Here is a 17,808-nt window from a genome sequence, read left to right on the forward strand (position 1 = left end):
AAGAAACCAGTCTCAAAAAAGCAAACAAAACCAAGAAACCCAGAGAGATTTATATGTTAGGATTCCTAACAGTAGCAGTCCTGGGGTGTCTGGGTTGAGTGACACCATCCTGTGTGTACTATGGTGACTTTGGCAGGTTACTGAGCTTTAGTTTCTGCTGTGTGTGCAGGTGATCTGGCCAAGTTACAGGGATATTGTGAGGCCTGAGTGGCAACAGTGACAGTGTGGGACATGCTTCCAAGTGGCACCGTCTGTGCACTTACTCGATGGGAGCCCCTGGAGCTGTAGCAGTCAATGGCTCAGGTCTAGGTTGGGCCTGCGGTGTTGGGATGGCAAAGACCTGGACACTGAGATTGCTAGGAGTGGTGGGAGGGAGAATGTTTCTTTAGAATCTCAGATTCCTAAAGTTCAGGGAGATGGCCAACAAGCTGGTTTTCTGCCATGTCTGAGGGAGAGCTAGGAAGGTGTAGTGAGGATAGAGGACAAGGACTTTCAGGCAAGAAGAGCTAGATGTGGCCACGCACAGAACACAGCATCTTCACTCTTCTGTCTTCACCGTTTCCCTTCCTCACCATTCAAGAGGGCTGCATTGCCAGTGGCTTTTCAGAGTGCCCATGACAGTATCATAACTTCTGAGGAAGACATGGGCTCTAGAGGTAGAGTCCAGCCCTTCTCCTTATATTTCCTGTGATGGTCTTCTACTGTCGTGGAAGAGACAGTTTAGGAATGCAGCCACATTCTGCCTCAGCAATCTAGTACTTTTAAGCTTTGCAGGAAGCCTGTTTTCTCCTGTTTTTCATCCACTACATGAAAGGCTTCTATCCAGCTTGGATTTGAAGACTGGAACCAACCACTACCTTGACCTCTTTTCTCATCCAATTTAAACTTGTTTTTTAATGGAGCCACCACAATGAGGCAGAAGGAAAAGTCAGATGACTTTCATAACCTGGGTACCTATTGTGTCTGACGCCTCCTTTCAAGAAAACACTCCGTTTTCCCCAGGAGCTAAAATTATCACTGAGCTAAAAGTGCCATACAAAAGCAAAAAGTGCAGGGCAACATCCCTTTGACTCCCAAGGCGGCCCTGAAGCTATGGTGCTGTTTTAGCCCCTGCTCCCTGCTTTTTCTCTCCAGCCATCTGCGTGCTTTGGGCCTGGGCTTGTTTGCTTGCATGTGCACACTCTTTCACAAAGCTTTCTGCTCTTCCCTCATTTTATGGGTTTTGATTTCCTCACTGCAACTTGGGCTTTCATCTTCTCCTGTCTTTGTTCTCAGATTCTGTGTGACTGGAGGGAACAGAGCCAACTGGCTAGCCTTTTTCTCTCTTTCCTGCTCCCAAAAGCAGTCTTCTCCCATCCCTCATTGGGCTCATGTGATTAGGCACTGAGGTCAAAGCTGTTTCTCCATTTCACTTCTCCAGGAGCCCAAATAGCCCTTATGGGGATGTGATTGGCCTCCAGGTGGATTACTGGCTGGGCCACCCTGGGGAGCGAAGGAGAGAAGGTGATAAGAGGGACGCCAGTTCAAAGAATACCCTCAAGAGTGTCTTCCGCTCAGTGCAGGTTTCTCGCCTGCCCCATGCAGGGGAAGCCCAGCTTTCTGGCACCATGGCAATGACTGTGGTCACCAAAGAGAAGAACAAGAAAGGTAGGCTAGAAAAGACGCCGCACCAACAGACCTCACTGGTCTCCCCCTCCAAGGCCCCGTCCTAGGGTCTGGGCCAAAATCTGCTTCTGGATAGGATGCATGTATTAGTATGCAGACCTTCTGGATAGGATGCATGTATTAGTATGCAGACCTTCTGGATAGGATGCATGTATTAGTATGCAGACCTTCTGGATAGGATGCATGTATTAGTATGCAGACCTTCTGGATAGGATGCATGTATTAGTATGTAGACCTTCTGGATAGGATGCATGTATTAGTATGCAGACCTTCTGGATAGGATGCATGTATTAGTATGCAGACCTTCTGGATAGGATGCATGTATTAGTATGTAGATCTTGAGGTTAGCCTAGGGCCCAACAGACTGCTCTCCATCAGCTAGAGGAAAAGGTCACTGCCTTCAGGATGGGTATAGAATGGAGATGGCCACCTTCATGTTCCTCCTCCAGAGACAGAAGCCATTCCAGGGAAGTTACAAGAGCAAAAGATATGACTGCACTCCAAAACTAAGGAGCTAGTCATAGCAGTACAGATCTATAATCCCAGCACTTGGGAGGCCAAGACAGGAGAATTACAAGTTCAAGGCCATGAGCGAGGCAGTGTATAAAAGGGAAATTAGAGCATCAAAGGCAGAGCTGCAGAGTACTTGTCGGTCCTGTTCTCCAAAGAGAGACAAGAACACCACCACTACTTGGGTAACTTATTGGAACATTGTAGCTCCAGATGTGTACCTGCGGCATATGTCCCTTGTGACCCCAAATCTGCCTCTACAGGAGCTCCCAGGAAGCTGTGTCTCTTCCTGTGAGTGCCTCCTCTCTTCAGAGTTCTCCCAGGACCTGATCCAGGCCTGCAGCCAAGCCTACCACTGGCATAGGAACATGCCATCAGCTCAGCAGGGGCCCTGCCCCACCTCACCTCTTCCCATGGTAGACAGAGCCAGCTTGGGTTACTCCCACACTGCATTGCAGCAGTGGTACAAACATCTGCCACTTGTATCACTCAGCCACTGCTTTGGTGACCCAGACAAGGAGGCAGCCCTGCCCCAAGGTGTCCAGACACTCCCCTGGGAGAGACTTTGGAGACCATCTGGCCCTAGAGCTTTACTGTACAAATGAAGAAGGGCCCAGGCAGAAGTGCAGAATCATAGACAAAGTGGCCCAGGAATTCAAAGTTCCTCCTGGCCAGCTCCAACAAGAAGGAAGCAGATGGGGCTGGGATGTGGGGAAGGATGGCTGTCTCCCAGTTCTCTTGACACTCTCTTGTACTGGCTTTACAGTGCCCACTATCTTCCTGAGCAAGAAGCCCCGGGAAAAGGAGGTAGATTCTAAGAGCCAAGTCATCGAGGGCATCAGCCGCCTCATCTGTTCTGCAAAGCAGCAGCAAACCATGCTGAGAGGTGTGATGGTAGTGGTTACAGGGTAAGGGAGGGGGCCACACCCTCCCTGAGGGGTAGGAGGAGGGTTTTAGCTAACCCATAACCTTTCTCTTCCCTGTCACCCACCCCAGTGTCCATTGATGGAGTTGAATGGAGTGACATCAAGTTCTTCCAGCTGGCAGCTCAGTGGCCCACTCATGTCAAGCACTTTCCAGTGGGACTCTTCAGTGGCAGCAAAACCACCTGAGACCCTGCCTCCCAACCACTCCCTCCTGGCACTGCCACCCAGCCTCACCACCTGCGGGCAGGGGAAGGCCAGCAAGCCCCAGCCCAGCCTCCTTTCCTTGCACTGGGGCTTGCCTCCACTTGCCCAGTCCTGAAGGACACTGCCACTGGGGATGCAGCCCTCCCTGCTCACTGCCCAGCCATCTCTGCCCAGCTCTCCCCTGTTCCAGGCCCAGAGCTGGGTGATCCTGCCTTCTGGTGCCCATAATTCCTGTAATTGAATAATCTGGGCCTTCCTTCACCTCACTCACCCCTGCAGCGCTGGTACCCTTTCTAGAAATGAAACACCTGGAGTTCTGGTACACAGGGAGACAGCCCAGCACCCTACATAAGCTGGCCACCCAGCTCTGCATTTCTAAGGCTCTGTTGCCTGTTGTACTCACCCTGCCTTCCTCCACCCTGCCATTCCTCACCTGCCTCACAGTTTCCCAGTAGGGGGAAGGGGGATGGCACCTGGGCATCCTGGAGTTTCTGGGATTGAAGGGACCTTCCCAGTCTCCCATGCATGATTTCCTGACACCTCAAGTCACTTGGATGTCCTGTGTTTTGTGTGTTTTTAGTTGTTTGGGTAACTTGTCCTGTGCACAGGTCCTTAAGGCTCCTCCTCCCTCTGCCTCCCAGCCTCCTACCTAACATTGCTCTGTGGCTTCATGAGGTAGGAGACAGCAAACCCACCCACCCACCCACCCCTTCACCCCTCAACCCACACACATCATCCGTGGCTCTTATCCAGTCATATTGTCTCCCCTCTCCTGTGTCAGCTTGCCTCCCGGCTCTGCTCTGTCATCCCACTTCCTTCATGGCAGGGCAGCAGAATGAGGCCCTTCTCCACCAGGTCTCCCTCCAGCAGCCTCCTTCCCTCTCTCAGCCATGAATGGGTCCCAGACCTACCTCAGCCTCCTTATCAGTGTCTTCATGAGAGGCTGAGGACAAGGGACAGATCTGGCCCAGCCTCCATGCCCTCTGTGTAATATGGCACCTCAGAGCTTCTCCGTTGCCCCCTCAGTGTTTCCTAGCAGTGTGGCACGGAACTGCACTTGGAACCTAGTTTTGGTGTTCTTCACATCCAAAACTCTTAAGCCCCTCCCGCTGCCCAGCCTGTCCAGAGTATCTCCTGGGCCTGAGAATAAGTGGGGTGGGAAGACTGGGGCCATGTTGGGTTTTTTCATTCAATAAACTGGTGATTTCTTACCAACTCTCTTGGGCTCCTGTCCCTCACTCTGTCACTGCAACCATCCATCCTCAGCAGATATGACTCCACTCAGAATAAGCCAGAGCACAGGTAGAAAGGCATATTCTTCTGTGCTCCTTCATTGTGGAAATGGGCTTCAAGATGACTGCCCAGAATGAAGCAAGCAGAAGAATGGGTGCTGTCCCCATGTCAGATCCTATTTTCCCCCAGAACCCACCATCCTCAGACTTGCCTCCCAAGGCAGGGGTATGCTCCTCCCTTCTGAGTCCAAGTGATCTTTGCTTTGGCTGGTGGGTGGTTAAAATCTGTTGCGTTTACTTTCCTGTTGGTCCGTGACCTGAAATGAGAAAGTCATAGCCAGTGCCCTAGTTTTGCTTCCCATTGCTGTGATAAATACCATGATAGCAGCAGCTCAAGGAAGAAAGGTTTATTTGGCTCACCATTCCAGGTTACAGTCCATCACTTCAGGGAAATCAAGGCAACAGGAACTTGAAGCAGCTATAGTCCCACAGACCTGTAGTTCAGACCTATGGGTTATAGTTCAACGAATTCATGTTGAAGCATGTTGAAGCATTCATGAACGAAGCATGTGCAAGTGCTTGGCTCCTTTTCAGTGCAGGAAAATCTTCCCACAGAATGATGCTGCCCACAATGGGCTGATCTTCCCACAAGACAACCTATTCTAAACATTCTCTTCCAGGTGAGTCTAGATTGTGTGACGGTGGCATTTAAAACTAGCCACCACTACCAGTGTCCTGGGTGCAGACTTCCCTCTTCCAGGGGCCTAGACACAGAGCCACCCTAGACATTCCTGAGACAAAGCAGGGCAGACTGTCATCAACTTCAGATGGACTCCCAGCCGAATGACAAGCTTTCTGGGCTAATGGTAATAGCACTTAACTCCCGAGAACCAGAAGCCAGCAAGTGCTGACAAGGTTCACCAGAGAAGACTAGCAAGATGGTAGAGAGAGCACTTTGCCATGCAAGCATGATGAACTGGATCTGATCCCCGGAACCCACCTGAAGTGGAAGGTGAGAACTGACTTCACAAAGTTGATCTCTGACCTCCACAGAGCTCTGTGAACTAGAAGCCCGTGAGCAGAGTCCATCAACTTCACTTCCTTCTTCTCACTTCAGGCTGTTTTCCTTATAGACTAAGCAGAAATTTCCTGGGTGTGTTTGATTTAAATTAGTAATCACTGCTGCCCCGCCCCCCTTTGATCCTTTATCTGCTCAGGCAAGGACCACTCTCTTCCTGCCTTTCTCCCTCAGCACCTCTCCTGGGACACTGAAACTTGAGTTCTTGCCTGTACCTCCTCTTCCCCATCCTGGACCCAGAATGCATTCACTGAGGTCCAGTAACCTTTCCTGCCCCATCTTACGAGGGAACTTCAAGAATCAACAAGCTCAGCCCGGAGGGTCTTCCACATAGTCGCAGCTGCTCTTATAAGGATGGTGACTGTCACAGTAAGAACTAAAGTTTTACAACAGCCCTCTATCCGGATCAGTCACAGAAGACACTTGATGCTCAGCATTTTCTTGTAGGCCATGGAGGAACAGGGCAGAGACAAAACTGCCAAGCAGGAGACCACAGTCTGGCTTAGGCCTTGGCAACTCTGCCAGTCACTGATGGAGCACAACAGGCCCCAGGTTATCAGAGGTGTCATCTAAGAACTGGGTACATGTCCATATGAGGGTAGAAGCCCTATCTAGCTCTCACCAACCCTACACTAGCTTTTATTACATGTAGGGGAGTGTAAAGTCTGTGTGGAGGTCAGAGGCCACCTTTCAGGAGTTTTTCTTCTTGCACCGTGGCATCATCAGGCTTGGCAGCAAGCACCTTTACTTGCTGACCTAGATCAACAGCCTGACTTTTTAAAAAAATGTATGAGTGCTCTGTCTGCATGTACATCTATATGCTAGAAGAGGACATCCGTACTTATAGAGGGTTGTGAGCCATCATGTTGTTGCCAGGAATTGAACTCAGGACCTCTGGAAGAGCAGTCAGTGCTCTTTTTTTTTTTTTTTTTAAAGATGTATTTATTATATATAAGTACACTGTAGCTGTCTTCAGACACACCAGAAGAGGGCATCAGATCCCATTACAGATGGTTGTGAGCCACCATGTGGTTGCTAGGATTTGAACTCAGGACCTCTGGAAGAGCCGTCAGTGCTCTTAACCTCTGAGCCATCTCTCCAGCCCCCAGGGTTTTTTTTTTTTTGTGTTTTCCCCCCCCAGGGCCTTGCGCTCGCTAGGCAAGCGCTCTACCGCTGAGCTAAATCCCCAACCACCACCCCACCACCCCACCACCCCCGCCCAGGTTGTTTTTTTTGTTTGTTTTTTTGGTTTTTTGTTTTTTTTCTCGGAGCTGGGGACCGAACCCAGGGCCTTGCGCTTCCTAGGTAAGCGCTCTACCGCTGAGCTAAATCCCCAGCCCCTGCCCAGGTTGTTTTTAATCTTAGAAAAGTTCCAGAGCTAGTACAGGGTAATTGCTTAGCCTGCTCTATTGCCCCTACCCCAAATGTTCCATTTGCATAATTCAATTCATTAATCCACATCTGAACTTTATACATATTTCCTTTATTCCACTCTGATATATCTTGTCCATTCCAGAAGCCTTTCCAGAATGCCACACTACATGTAGTCATTGTTTTCTTGGGTTTGTCTGAGTTGTGACATTGACTCCAATTTTGTATCTATTTTTTATGACCCTAACTTTTGTTTTTTGAGACAGAGTTGATCTGTGTGTAGCCCTGGCTGACTTAGAACTCACTCTGTAGACCAGGCTAGCCTCAAACTCAGGGATCTGCTTGCCTCCCAAGTGGTGGAATTAAAGGCGTGCCACTGCCCAGCAACCGTAACATTTTTTGGTTGGCTGTTATTACTGTTGCTTTTGTGGCACTGGGGTTGGAACCCAAGACCCTGTATGTACTGAGCAAATGCCCTTCTACTGAGCAGCATTACCAAACTTTCCTAAATTTTTATTATTTTTAATTGTGTGTTTGTGTGAATGTATGCCACGTGTGTGGATACCCACGGAGGCCCGAAGAGAGCATCAGATGTCCTAGAGCTGGAGTTATAGGTAGTTGTGAGCCACTCAATTTGGGTGCTGGGAAGCAGTAAGCATTCTTAGAGCTATCTCTCTAGTTCCAGTATCCCCAGTCTTAACCTTGGCAGTTTAGAGGAATACAAGTCGAGTATTTTGTAGATTCTCTCAGTTGGAGTTTGTCCTGACTAGTTTTATGTCGTAGAGTCATTTGGGAAGAGGGACACTATTGAGAAACTGGCTTCACAGGATTTGCCTGCTGGCAAGCTGTAGGGATTTGCTTAGTGATTGATGTGGGAGGGTCCAGCCCCACTGTGTCGGGCCACACTAGGCAGGTGGTCCGGGATGTATAAGGCTGCGCTGAGCAAGCTACGGAAGCAAGCTAGGGAGCAGTACTCCCCAATGGCCTCTGTATCAGTCTCTGCTCCCAGAGTCCTGCCTTAAGTTCCAGATATCACTTCCCTGGGTGATGAGCTATAAGCTGTAAGGTGAAACAAACCCTTTCCTCAACAAGTTACTTTTGGTCATGATAGTTTATCACAGCAATAGAATCCATAACTAATATGAGATCTGTCTGATGTGTTGGATTAGAAGAAGGGCATCAGGTGTGCAGTGCTATGACTTTCCAAAGCATGGACTGTCCATGTGCTGCTGCTTCTGGCTAAGGCAGTCTGCAGGATTCCTCCCTGTCTTAGGGTCTTATTGCTGTGAACAGACACCATGACCAAGATGAGTTTTATAAGGGACAACATTTAATTGGGGCTGGCTTACAGTTCAGAGGTTCAGTCCATTATCATCAAGGCAGGAGCATGGCAGCATCGCAACATCCAGGCAGGCATGGTGCAAGAGGAGCTGAGTTCTACATCTTCACCCAAAGGAAGCCAGGAACAGAGCATCCCCAGGCAGCTAGGAGGAGGGGTCTCCAAGTCCACCCACACACACTTCCTCCAACAAGGCCACACCTTCAAATAGTGCCATTCCCTGGGTCAAGCATATACAAACCATCACACTCCCTGTAAAGCCGTGTGAACAACCCCTCTGCATACTGTCTCCAAATAGAGTAATTTGAGGACAGGTGAAGGGTTTTTTTTTATGATTTATGTGTAAGAGTATCTTGTCTGTGTTATGTATGTACACCACGTTTGTGCCTGGTGCCTGAAGGAACCAGAAGGAGGCATTGGATCCCCTGGAACAGGACTTACGGGTGGTTATGAACCACTATGTGAGTGTTAGCGACTGAACCCTGACCTTATGTGCAAACACCAAACCCTCTTTAACTGCTGAATAAACTTTTCAGCTCCCAACTGATGGTTTTGTTTGCTTATTTTGGGTGTGTTTCTTAATATTTTTTGTATGTGCATGCATATATATCTGCTTGTGGACACTCATATGCAATGACACACAAGTAGAGGTAGAACTTGTAGAAATCTGTTCTCTCCTTCCATATTATAGTCCCAGGGATCAAATTCGGATCACCAGGCTTTTACCTGAGAGCAGATGCTTTTACCAGGTGAGCCATCTCACCTGCCCCATTTTAATACCTGCCCCAATTTAACACACTTGTGTACTTCTGTATTTATTTATTTTAGAGAGTGTCTCTCACTGTGAAGCTTTGGTTGGCCTGGAACTCACTATGCACACCAGACTGGCCTTGAACTCACAGAGATCTGCCTGCCTCTGTCTGCTGAGTGCTGGGATTAAATATATGTGCCACACCACCTGACTCCATTTTAAATTATTTATTTTTAATTATGTGTAGGTGTGTATATCTTCATATGAATATATGCATGTATTGTAGGTGTGTATATCTTCATATGAATATATGCATGTATGTGTAGGTGTGTATATCTTCATATGAATATATGCATGTATTGTAGGTGTGCATGTCTTCATATGAATATATGCATGTATGTGTAGGCGTGTATATCTTCATATGAATATATGCATGTATGTGTAGGCGTGCATATCTTCATATGAATATATGCATGTATGTGTAGGTGTGCATGTCTTCATATGAATATATGCATGTATGTGTAGGCGTGTATATCTTCATATGAATATATGCATGTATGTGTAGGTGTGTATATCTTCATATGAATATATGCGTGTAAGTGTAGGTGCCTGCATCAGATCCCGTAACTGCTGAGCCATCGCTCCACCACCAACACCCATTTTAATTTATTTGTGTGTGTGTGCATTTTTGCTTTTTGATACAGTGTCTCACTATGTAGCCCAGCTTAGCCTTGAATTCACAATCCTCCTGCCTCAGCCACTGGAATGCCAGGATTGTAGACCTGTGCCACCACAACCAGCCAAACTGTTTGAAAATCCTTCCTTCATCTCCTGACTGCTGTGTCCAAGAGCAGAGCATTGGCAGCCGTCCTGTCACCCGCACAGCCTCCCACAGCAAGTGCTTTACATTTAGCTCGTTGGATCCTCAGAGACAGCATCTATGGCATTGCTGTGTCTGCTGCCTCCTCCACACGAGGTCACAAATCTCGGCTCCCAGCAGTAGAATCTCACTGGATTAATCACTCTGTCGACAATCTAGATCCTACAAACATCTCAGCCTTCACCTGGCCAAAGCAAGACTAATCCTCTCATCCTGTCTTGGTAACCGGTACCAGCACACAACCTGTATTCAAGCTTGCCTGAAACTATACCTGATCAATGACCTGTGTCCATTTGGTGGCATTCAGCAGATCTTGACAGAGGACAGCTTTTTGAATGAGACACGCAGTGTGCATAAACTGGCTCTTAAGTCACATTTCTCTCCTCTCTCCCTCCTTCCTTATCTTCCTTCTACCTTTGCTTTTGAGACAGTGTGTTACTTTGCCCAGGCTGATCTAGAACTTCTGGTCTCCCAGGTACCTGAGACCACAGAGATGGTTACCATACTTGGCAAGGAGGCAGCTCCATGCCTAGGCCAGAATTCTTACTCCAGCAGTCTCCACCTTCCAGCCTCCTGAGATTCTTTCTGTGGATGGTTCTTGTCCCAACTCAGCTTGATACAAGGATAAGTGACGCTTTGGTACTCTTATACCTAGGGACTCAAGGCTAGCAAAGGGATAATTGCCATATAGCATGAATTGGAAACCCTCAGGAGGGTATCAAATATGGAGAGAGATAGGGGCTGGAGAGATGGCTCAGCGGTTAAGACCATTGACTGCTCTTCTGGAGGACCTGAGTTGAATTCCCAGCAACAACATGGTGGCTCTCAACCATCTGTAATGGGATCTGATGCCCTCTTCTGGTGTGTCTGAAGACAGTGTACTCATATACATAAAATAAATGAATTTTAAAAAAAGATGGTGCCTAAACAAGATGGATATTCTAGGCACAAGAAGCAGTATTTGTTTAAAAAAAAAAAAAAAAAAAAAAAAGAGGGAGGAGCAACTTAGAGAGAACCAAAGGTGGTTCTGTGCTGCTAGAAGCCATGGAGAGCTGAAAAGTAAAGCCAGCCTGTGAGGGTGGACCTTTGCCAGAGCAAGGGTCCCCTTCTTCTGAGACACTTGTGAGACAACAGGATTGAGAAAGCCTGATTCCAGCACACCAGAGGATGCAGGCCACCGGGTCAAGTCCAGGTATGGTTATATACACCTTTAGGAGGCAGAGTCATCTCTGTGAGTTCAAGGTCAGCCTGGTCTACATAGGGAATTCTAGAACAGCCAGTGCTCCATTTTCAAACCATTTGCCAAAAAGCCAGAGACCATGTTGGTGTTCATGGACTATGCCACTGCCGAGAGCTGTGTTGCCTTGCGTATTATCCATGGTCTATGCTGCTGCCAGAAACCATGTGGAAGTCTGAAGTGCTGCTGCCGCTGTTATGGGCAAGAAAGCATCTTTTGTGGTGGTATTGATGACTGCAGACTCACATTTAAGAATGACATTGAAGAATGTGACAACCTTTATCCCCAAACCCCTCCTAAAAAGAAACAGTCTAGACAGAAAGCCATTGAAGAGAAAGCCCTTAAAAATCGTGATAGGAATGCTGAAGTGTAGCTCTTTGCAGTGACTTCTGGTGGGGACAGAAGGTGGGGCTGGGGAATGATTGTTATCTTTGAGGGACCAGGGGGTAGACCTGGGAGGATTGGGAGACTAGTGTGATTGAGGTGCATTGTGTGAAGTTCCCAAATAATCCAAGTGTTATGTCAGTCAAAGGGCACTGTATTGCTTTAAAAATGACATCTGATGGGCCAGTGACATGGTCGAGCAGGTAAAGGCAATTGCTACTAAGCCTGAAGACTTAAACTCAACAAGCAGGCATTAGGAGGTCATCAGATGAAGAACTGGGGAGAAACAGCAGAGCATCGGAAAACACTACCAACTAGCACACAGAGATGTGGTGTGACTTTAGTGGGGTCTGACCCATGTTCCCCAGGTGGAAGGAGAGAACAGACTACTGAAAGTTGTCCTTTGACCACCATGGTACACATGCACCTACCACACACACACACACACAATAAATAATTAAATGCACTTTTCCAGTATAAAAAGAAGGAAGTAGCAGCAGCAGTAGCCCCCTCCCTCCCACTATGGTGGTGCATGCCTTTAGTATATGCACTGGAGATTGGCAATCTCTGAGTTTGAGAACAGCCTGGTCGGTCTACATAGTTAAGACCATGTCTGAAGCCAGGTATGGTGGTGCACACTTTTAATCCTAGGGCTTGAGAGGCAGAGGCAGGCAGATCTTTTGAGTTTGAGTTTACACAGGAGTTCCAGGACAGCCAGGGCTATACAGAGAAAGAGAAACTCTGGGGGGCAGGAACCTTGTCTGAGACAAAGAAATGATACAGTGACAATGTGTACTGAGGGAAGGGTGGAGAATAAGTTCAGAGGCAGAATAAGCAGGGTGGGTAGTTGAAAAGCCAGGCTGATGCCCAGAGAAGTAGTACAGACTTAGAACTCCCTACTCAGGGATTGGAAACAGGAAGAGCGGAAGTGTAAAGCCAGCCTGGGATACATAGACCCTCAAAGCAGGAGAGTGGTAAGGGAAGAAGGGAGGGAGGAAGGAAGGGGAGAGAGGGAGAAAGAAAGGATATCAGTAGGGCTGAAGGAGAGATTGAGGACAGCACTGGCCATCTGCCCTACATGAGCAGATGGTAAGACATCTCTGCAGGAGACTTGGGAATGAGATGATACAGACATGGATGCTGTGCCATTCTGAGTGGAAGAGGAATACAGGGGTCTGACTAGAGCTGGGATTCTGGCCATCTGGGCATCTCCCCCTGGCACGTGGGAGAGCTGAGGGTAGGAGGAGGAACACACACAGGCTCCCGTCGGCACCAACTGCAGAACTCGCTTCTGTTTGGGCTCACCTTTCTATTCCCACCAGTCTTCACCCCTGTTCCTTCTTTCCAACAGCACTAAACAAAGGCTGGCCTATATTTTACATTTTTTTTCTCCCTGCCTCCCTCCCTAGCACAAGGTCTGTCAAATCATAAGCTTGTCTGTGTTGATAACAATAAAAGTGAGGAACAATGAGTGTTTTGTGAAAGGCTTACTGTGAATGCTCTCAGCTATTATCTTCAGTGCTTCCCAAGATCCAACAAGCAGGCATTAGGAGGTCATCAGATGAAGAACTGGGGAGAAACAGCAGAGCGTCGGAAAACACTACCAACTAGCACACAGAGATGTGGTGTGACTTTAGTGGCGTCTGACCCATGTTCCAATTTTGTTATTCATGTGCATGGATGCTTGACCTGCATGTATATCTGTGTACCATGTGCATGCAGTGTGCTCAGAGGCCAGAAGAGAACATTGAATTCTCTGTAACTGGAGTTACAGAGAGTTATGGACTGCCTTGTAGGGACTGGGAACCAAACCTGGATTCTCTGCAAGAGCTTTCAAGTCCCCTTAACTGCTGAACCATCTCTCCAGCCCCTGTGTTGAACAAGGTAGGAGCCCTTCTAGCCTGACTGGGAATTCACAGAAAAGGTAGAATAGCTAGCAGGAGAGGAACTAGAGGCCTCTCCTGAGAGCTCTGGGTAGACTTTAACCTGACTCAGTTGTAGAAAAAACTGACAGTTAGAAATGTCCATAGAGGGGCTGAGAGATGGCTCAGTGGTTAAGAGCACTGACTGCTCTTCCAGAGGTCCTGAGTTCAAATCCAGCAACCACATGGTGGCTCACAACCATCTGTAATGAGATCTGATGCCCTCTTCTGGTGTGTCTGAAGACAGCTACAGTATATTTATACATAATAAAATCTTAAAAAAAAAAAAAAAAAAAACAGAAATGTCCATAGAGGGGCTGGAAAATGGCTCAGTGGTTAAGAGCACTGACTGCTCTTCCAGAGGTCCTGAGTTCAATTCTGCAACCTCATGGTGGCTCACAACCATTGTAGTGGGATCTGATGCCCTCTTCTAGTGTGTCTGAAGACAGCTGCAGAGTACTCATATATAATAAATAAATCTTTTTGAAAAAAAAGATTTTGAAAAAAATGTCCATAGAAGGGGGTATGCAGTTTTTTAAGGAGCTGCCAATCTTGAACTCTTACAGGTAAATCCACAGAAATTTCAAGTAGCAAAGGAAAAGAAGAAAGTTGCTGCCAGAGGAAAAAGAAGAATGCAACAAGCTACTTCAGTGGGGTGGGGGAGGAGTAGTGGAGTGATTTGCAAAAAGAACACAATAATATTAAGAAATAGTTGGGGCTGGAGAGCACTGGCTGCTCTTCTAGAGAACCTGGGTTCCATTCCCAACACCCACATGGCAGCTGACCACTGTCTGTAATTCCAGTTCCAGAGGACCCATCACCCAATCCTGGCCTCTTTGGGTGCTCAGTGCACATGGTGTACAGTTATGCATGCAGGCAAAACACCCATACATTAATTTTTTTGAGTAGCAATAACAACTTCCACAGGCTTGGAGGATGGGTGGGTGTCCTGTTGAGCACCACAGAAACAACTGAAGCTGAACCTCATCTCTGAACCAATTCCTTCCTTTCTTCTCCATAAGTATCAGCGGCAGCCTGGCAGGAAATCAGCAGCTGAAAGTGGAGGGACACAGGGCAGAGCAGGGCAGAGCAACAGTCCGTCCCCTCAGGGAGCACAGTGTAATCCTCAGAGACCAGATAACAAGACAAGTGGCTGAAAAGGTTGAATACAGACAAGGTTAGGCACAGAAAACAAGATAAAGAGAACAGTCAAAAAAAAAAAAAAAAAAAAAGGTCCAGCACGCGAGAGGCGGGGCCAGCTGCCTAAGAAAAGCACAAATGAAACAACCAAAGCCTGCACAGAAGCCTCTGTAGAACCAACAAAAGCCACAGAGCAAGGGTGCGCATTGTTCCTTATTTACCTGGGACACGGTGATGAAAAGGAATGGGTCCCTCGGTTAAGTAGAGAGAAAAGCAGAAGGAACAGTGGTGGTGGGTGGGTACTTAAACCTACAAAAGCAAAAGCATAGCGAGGATGCAGAGAGGCAGCAGGCAGCTCTATCTGGGGGACCCTGCCACAGGTAAATTGGGAGTGTGCACATTTGTGCCTCTACATCAGCAATGGCATGCCACTTAGCTTCCATGTTGGTTTCCTCACACACTCTCAGTGACAAACTGTTTGGACTAGCGATGCAGGGGGAAGAACTGCTCACTCAGGAGCCTTAGCTGCCTGAGAACAATAGGATAAAAACGTTCCCTTTGCCAGGTGGTGGTGGTGGTGACAAAAGCCTTTAACCCTAGTACTTTTAGAGAGGCAGAGGCAGGCAGATCTCTGTAAGTTTGAGGCCAGCCTGGTCTACAAAGTGAGTTCCAGGACAGCCAACAACCAGGGCTACACACAGAGAAACCCTGTCTCCAAACAAAAAAAAAAAAACAAAAAAAAAAAAAAAAAAAAAAAAGGCCAAGCTGGCCTTGAACTCACAGATCCAAGTCTCTCATGCTGGAATTGGGAGAACCATGAAAAAAAAAAAAAAAAAAAAGAAAAAAAAAAAAAAAAAAAAAAAACCCAAAAACAAAAAATCACTGATAGATAGAAAAGGATCAAGAACCTGGTGAGTTCTTGAGAAAATGTGATAATTTTAGTAGACTGACCTGGGGCTTTTGTTTATTTGTTATGAGTATTGAACCCAGGTCTTAATATATGCTAGTCAAGTGCTTTCCACTGATACGATACATGTGCACAGATCCCATCACTTGGTGACTATACAGTTGACTTATTCTGGATCACTGGGCCCTAGGATGCCATGATGTTTGGAGCAGCATCTGGATTGATGGAAGGGAAGGGTCAGGCTAATGCAATAGCACTTAGTGAAAGACATGGGGCCAGCCTAGATAAAGAGAGTGCAGCTGCAGACAGAAGCTGTGAGTTCACAAGGAAGGAAGGCACTTTGGTATTATTTAAATAAAAAGTAACCTTTCAAACTAGGGATGCAGCTCAGTCTGCAGTGTGCTTGCCTAGCATGCGTGAAGCCTTGGGTTTGAAGCTGGACAGAGTAGTAATTTCAGCACATGGGAGATAACAGAAGTTCAAGGTTACCTTGAGCTACATAGCAAATTTGAGGCCAGCCTGAACTATATGAGACCCTGTCTCAGGGGTGGGGTGAGGGAACTTTCTAATATTTAGAGTGTCTCAGGAGAAGAGAGTGAGGTCCCCGTTAAGCTAAGAGTATACAGGACAATCTTTCTGTGAAGAATGGCAAATGCCAAACCTTGTTCTCCCAGCCTGCGCCTACCCCCTTTCAAGATAAACTCCAGGTCCCTGAGATGCCTATGCAAGTTCTCACTGCTTTTGTCCCTGGGATGGAGGTGGTGATCTCTGCCATCAGCTCCTACTTGTCAACCAACAAGTTGGGTGAGGGTGGGGCTGGCCCCTTGTTACAGAAAAGGACACCAAATGTAGGTTTGGAAAGACGTCAACGGCAAGTGTACCTCTCTGACCTTTTTACCTTTCCGATTTATTTTTGTGTGTATGAGCGTTTCACCTGGAAGAATGTGTGTGTGCCACACGAGTTCCTAGTGCTTGCTGAGATCAGAAGATGCCCTGGAAATGGTACAGATGGCTGTGAGTCACATGGGTGCTGAGAATGAAACTCAAGTCCTCAGTAAGAGAAACAAACCTTCTCCCCTTCCCCCACTTTCTGTAAAATAGCATTTACCGAGTGCTACCATATTCCCTATCTTGAGCTACCTTAGGTCCCAATCAGCAGGTGAACTACATTCCAGAAGGCAAAGCAAGAAAAATGTTAGGAAGACTGATGTTGCAGTCGGCATCAAGTGGGTGGCCGGTAGAGACAGAAAGAGTAGAATCTAGTGGGCTAGGAACCAAAGACGTTGTCTTAGGGCAGTGTGGAAATGACCAAAAGGGTTTACTTGGTGCACTGTTCATCCAGTGACAGGCACTCAAAGAGGACAGAACTGGCACAAAGGAGCTGATGCAGAGCCCATGAAGGAGTGCTGCTTGTGGGATTGCTCCCCTGTGCTTGCTCAGAACTGCTTTCTGACCTCACCTACACTAACCTGGACCCTCCCTCTACAGGTTCCCCTGCAGCTTCATCTTATAGAGGCATTTTCTCAGTTGAGATTCCCATCTCTCCCATGACCCTATTTTGTGTCAAGTTGACATAAAACTAGCTAGCACAGAGGTCTTTCTTTCCGAGTTGGTAACACCTAATCCTAGGCCCCCAATGACACCACTGCAAACCAAAGACACTAGTCTGACCTCATTATCTGGTCAGCAGTATCCACCCAATGTTCCCTTCAGGGACATGGGTCTTCTCCCTACCCCACCGATCTCCACATGCTCCTTTCCACCTCTTTCTCCCTTTTAACCAGAAGCCTCCTTCTGTTCCCTCACAAAGCAAACCTAGATGCTGAGAATTCCCTAGAGATACAATCAACTCCGAAGCCTGAAAGAAGTGCGTCTCTAAAGACAAACAAGCACGGAGGCGAGGGTAAAGTCAGATGCATGAGAGGGGGGTAATGACAGCACCCACCTCACAGCCCTTTGTGTGAGCACTGTTAATGCACTAAGACATCAACAAAAACACTGGACAAATAGCCGTCAATCAATAGGGACTGATTCGCTCTGGAATCTGAGGAGGTCGGCCTTTTCCTTGATCCTCAGTCATGCGGGTCCCGACTCTGAACGCCCCAGACCAGGAAGCTCTGGTCCGAGGGGCGAGTCCAGCCACGCCCCTTCTGCGTCCCGTCTGGGTTGGCCCCACCCCGAAGCCGGCCAGGCCCATGGGGCCCCTTTAAGGCAGCGAGCTGGCCGGCTGGAACGTGTTTCGCCCCCTCCGACGCCGCCGAG

The 17,808-nt window shown here is 47.7% G+C and overlaps 1 protein-coding gene and 1 long non-coding RNA gene across 2 annotated transcripts in view; one reads left to right on the forward strand and one right to left on the reverse strand.

Moving 5' to 3' along the window:
- The window catches only part of Pacs1 (phosphofurin acidic cluster sorting protein 1), a 129,664-nt gene extending 125,141 nt beyond the window's left edge, over positions 1-4,523 (forward strand). Inside the window, exons 22-25 of the mRNA XM_032891196.1 lie at positions 1,421-1,647; positions 2,942-3,061; positions 3,172-3,324; positions 3,365-4,523. Of these exons, the coding sequence (XP_032747087.1) occupies positions 1,421-1,647; positions 2,942-3,061; positions 3,172-3,287 (463 nt within the window). The 3' untranslated portion in view covers positions 3,288-3,324; positions 3,365-4,523. The remainder of the gene's footprint in view (positions 1-1,420; positions 1,648-2,941; positions 3,062-3,171; positions 3,325-3,364) is intronic.
- A 436-nt stretch (positions 4,524-4,959) lies between these two features.
- Positions 4,960-17,705, reverse strand: LOC116890739. Its single transcript, XR_004386781.1, has 3 exons — positions 17,492-17,705; positions 13,069-13,146; positions 4,960-5,044 (listed from the first exon to the last, which is right to left on the reverse strand). It is a non-coding gene; the product is annotated as an uncharacterized LOC116890739 (long non-coding RNA).
- Between the last annotated feature and the right edge of the window lie 103 nt (positions 17,706-17,808).

The sequence above is a fragment of the Rattus rattus genome, chromosome 2 (genome assembly GCF_011064425.1).
Source record: "Rattus rattus isolate New Zealand chromosome 2, Rrattus_CSIRO_v1, whole genome shotgun sequence".
In the NCBI taxonomy this organism is placed as follows: domain Eukaryota; kingdom Metazoa; phylum Chordata; class Mammalia; order Rodentia; family Muridae; genus Rattus; species Rattus rattus.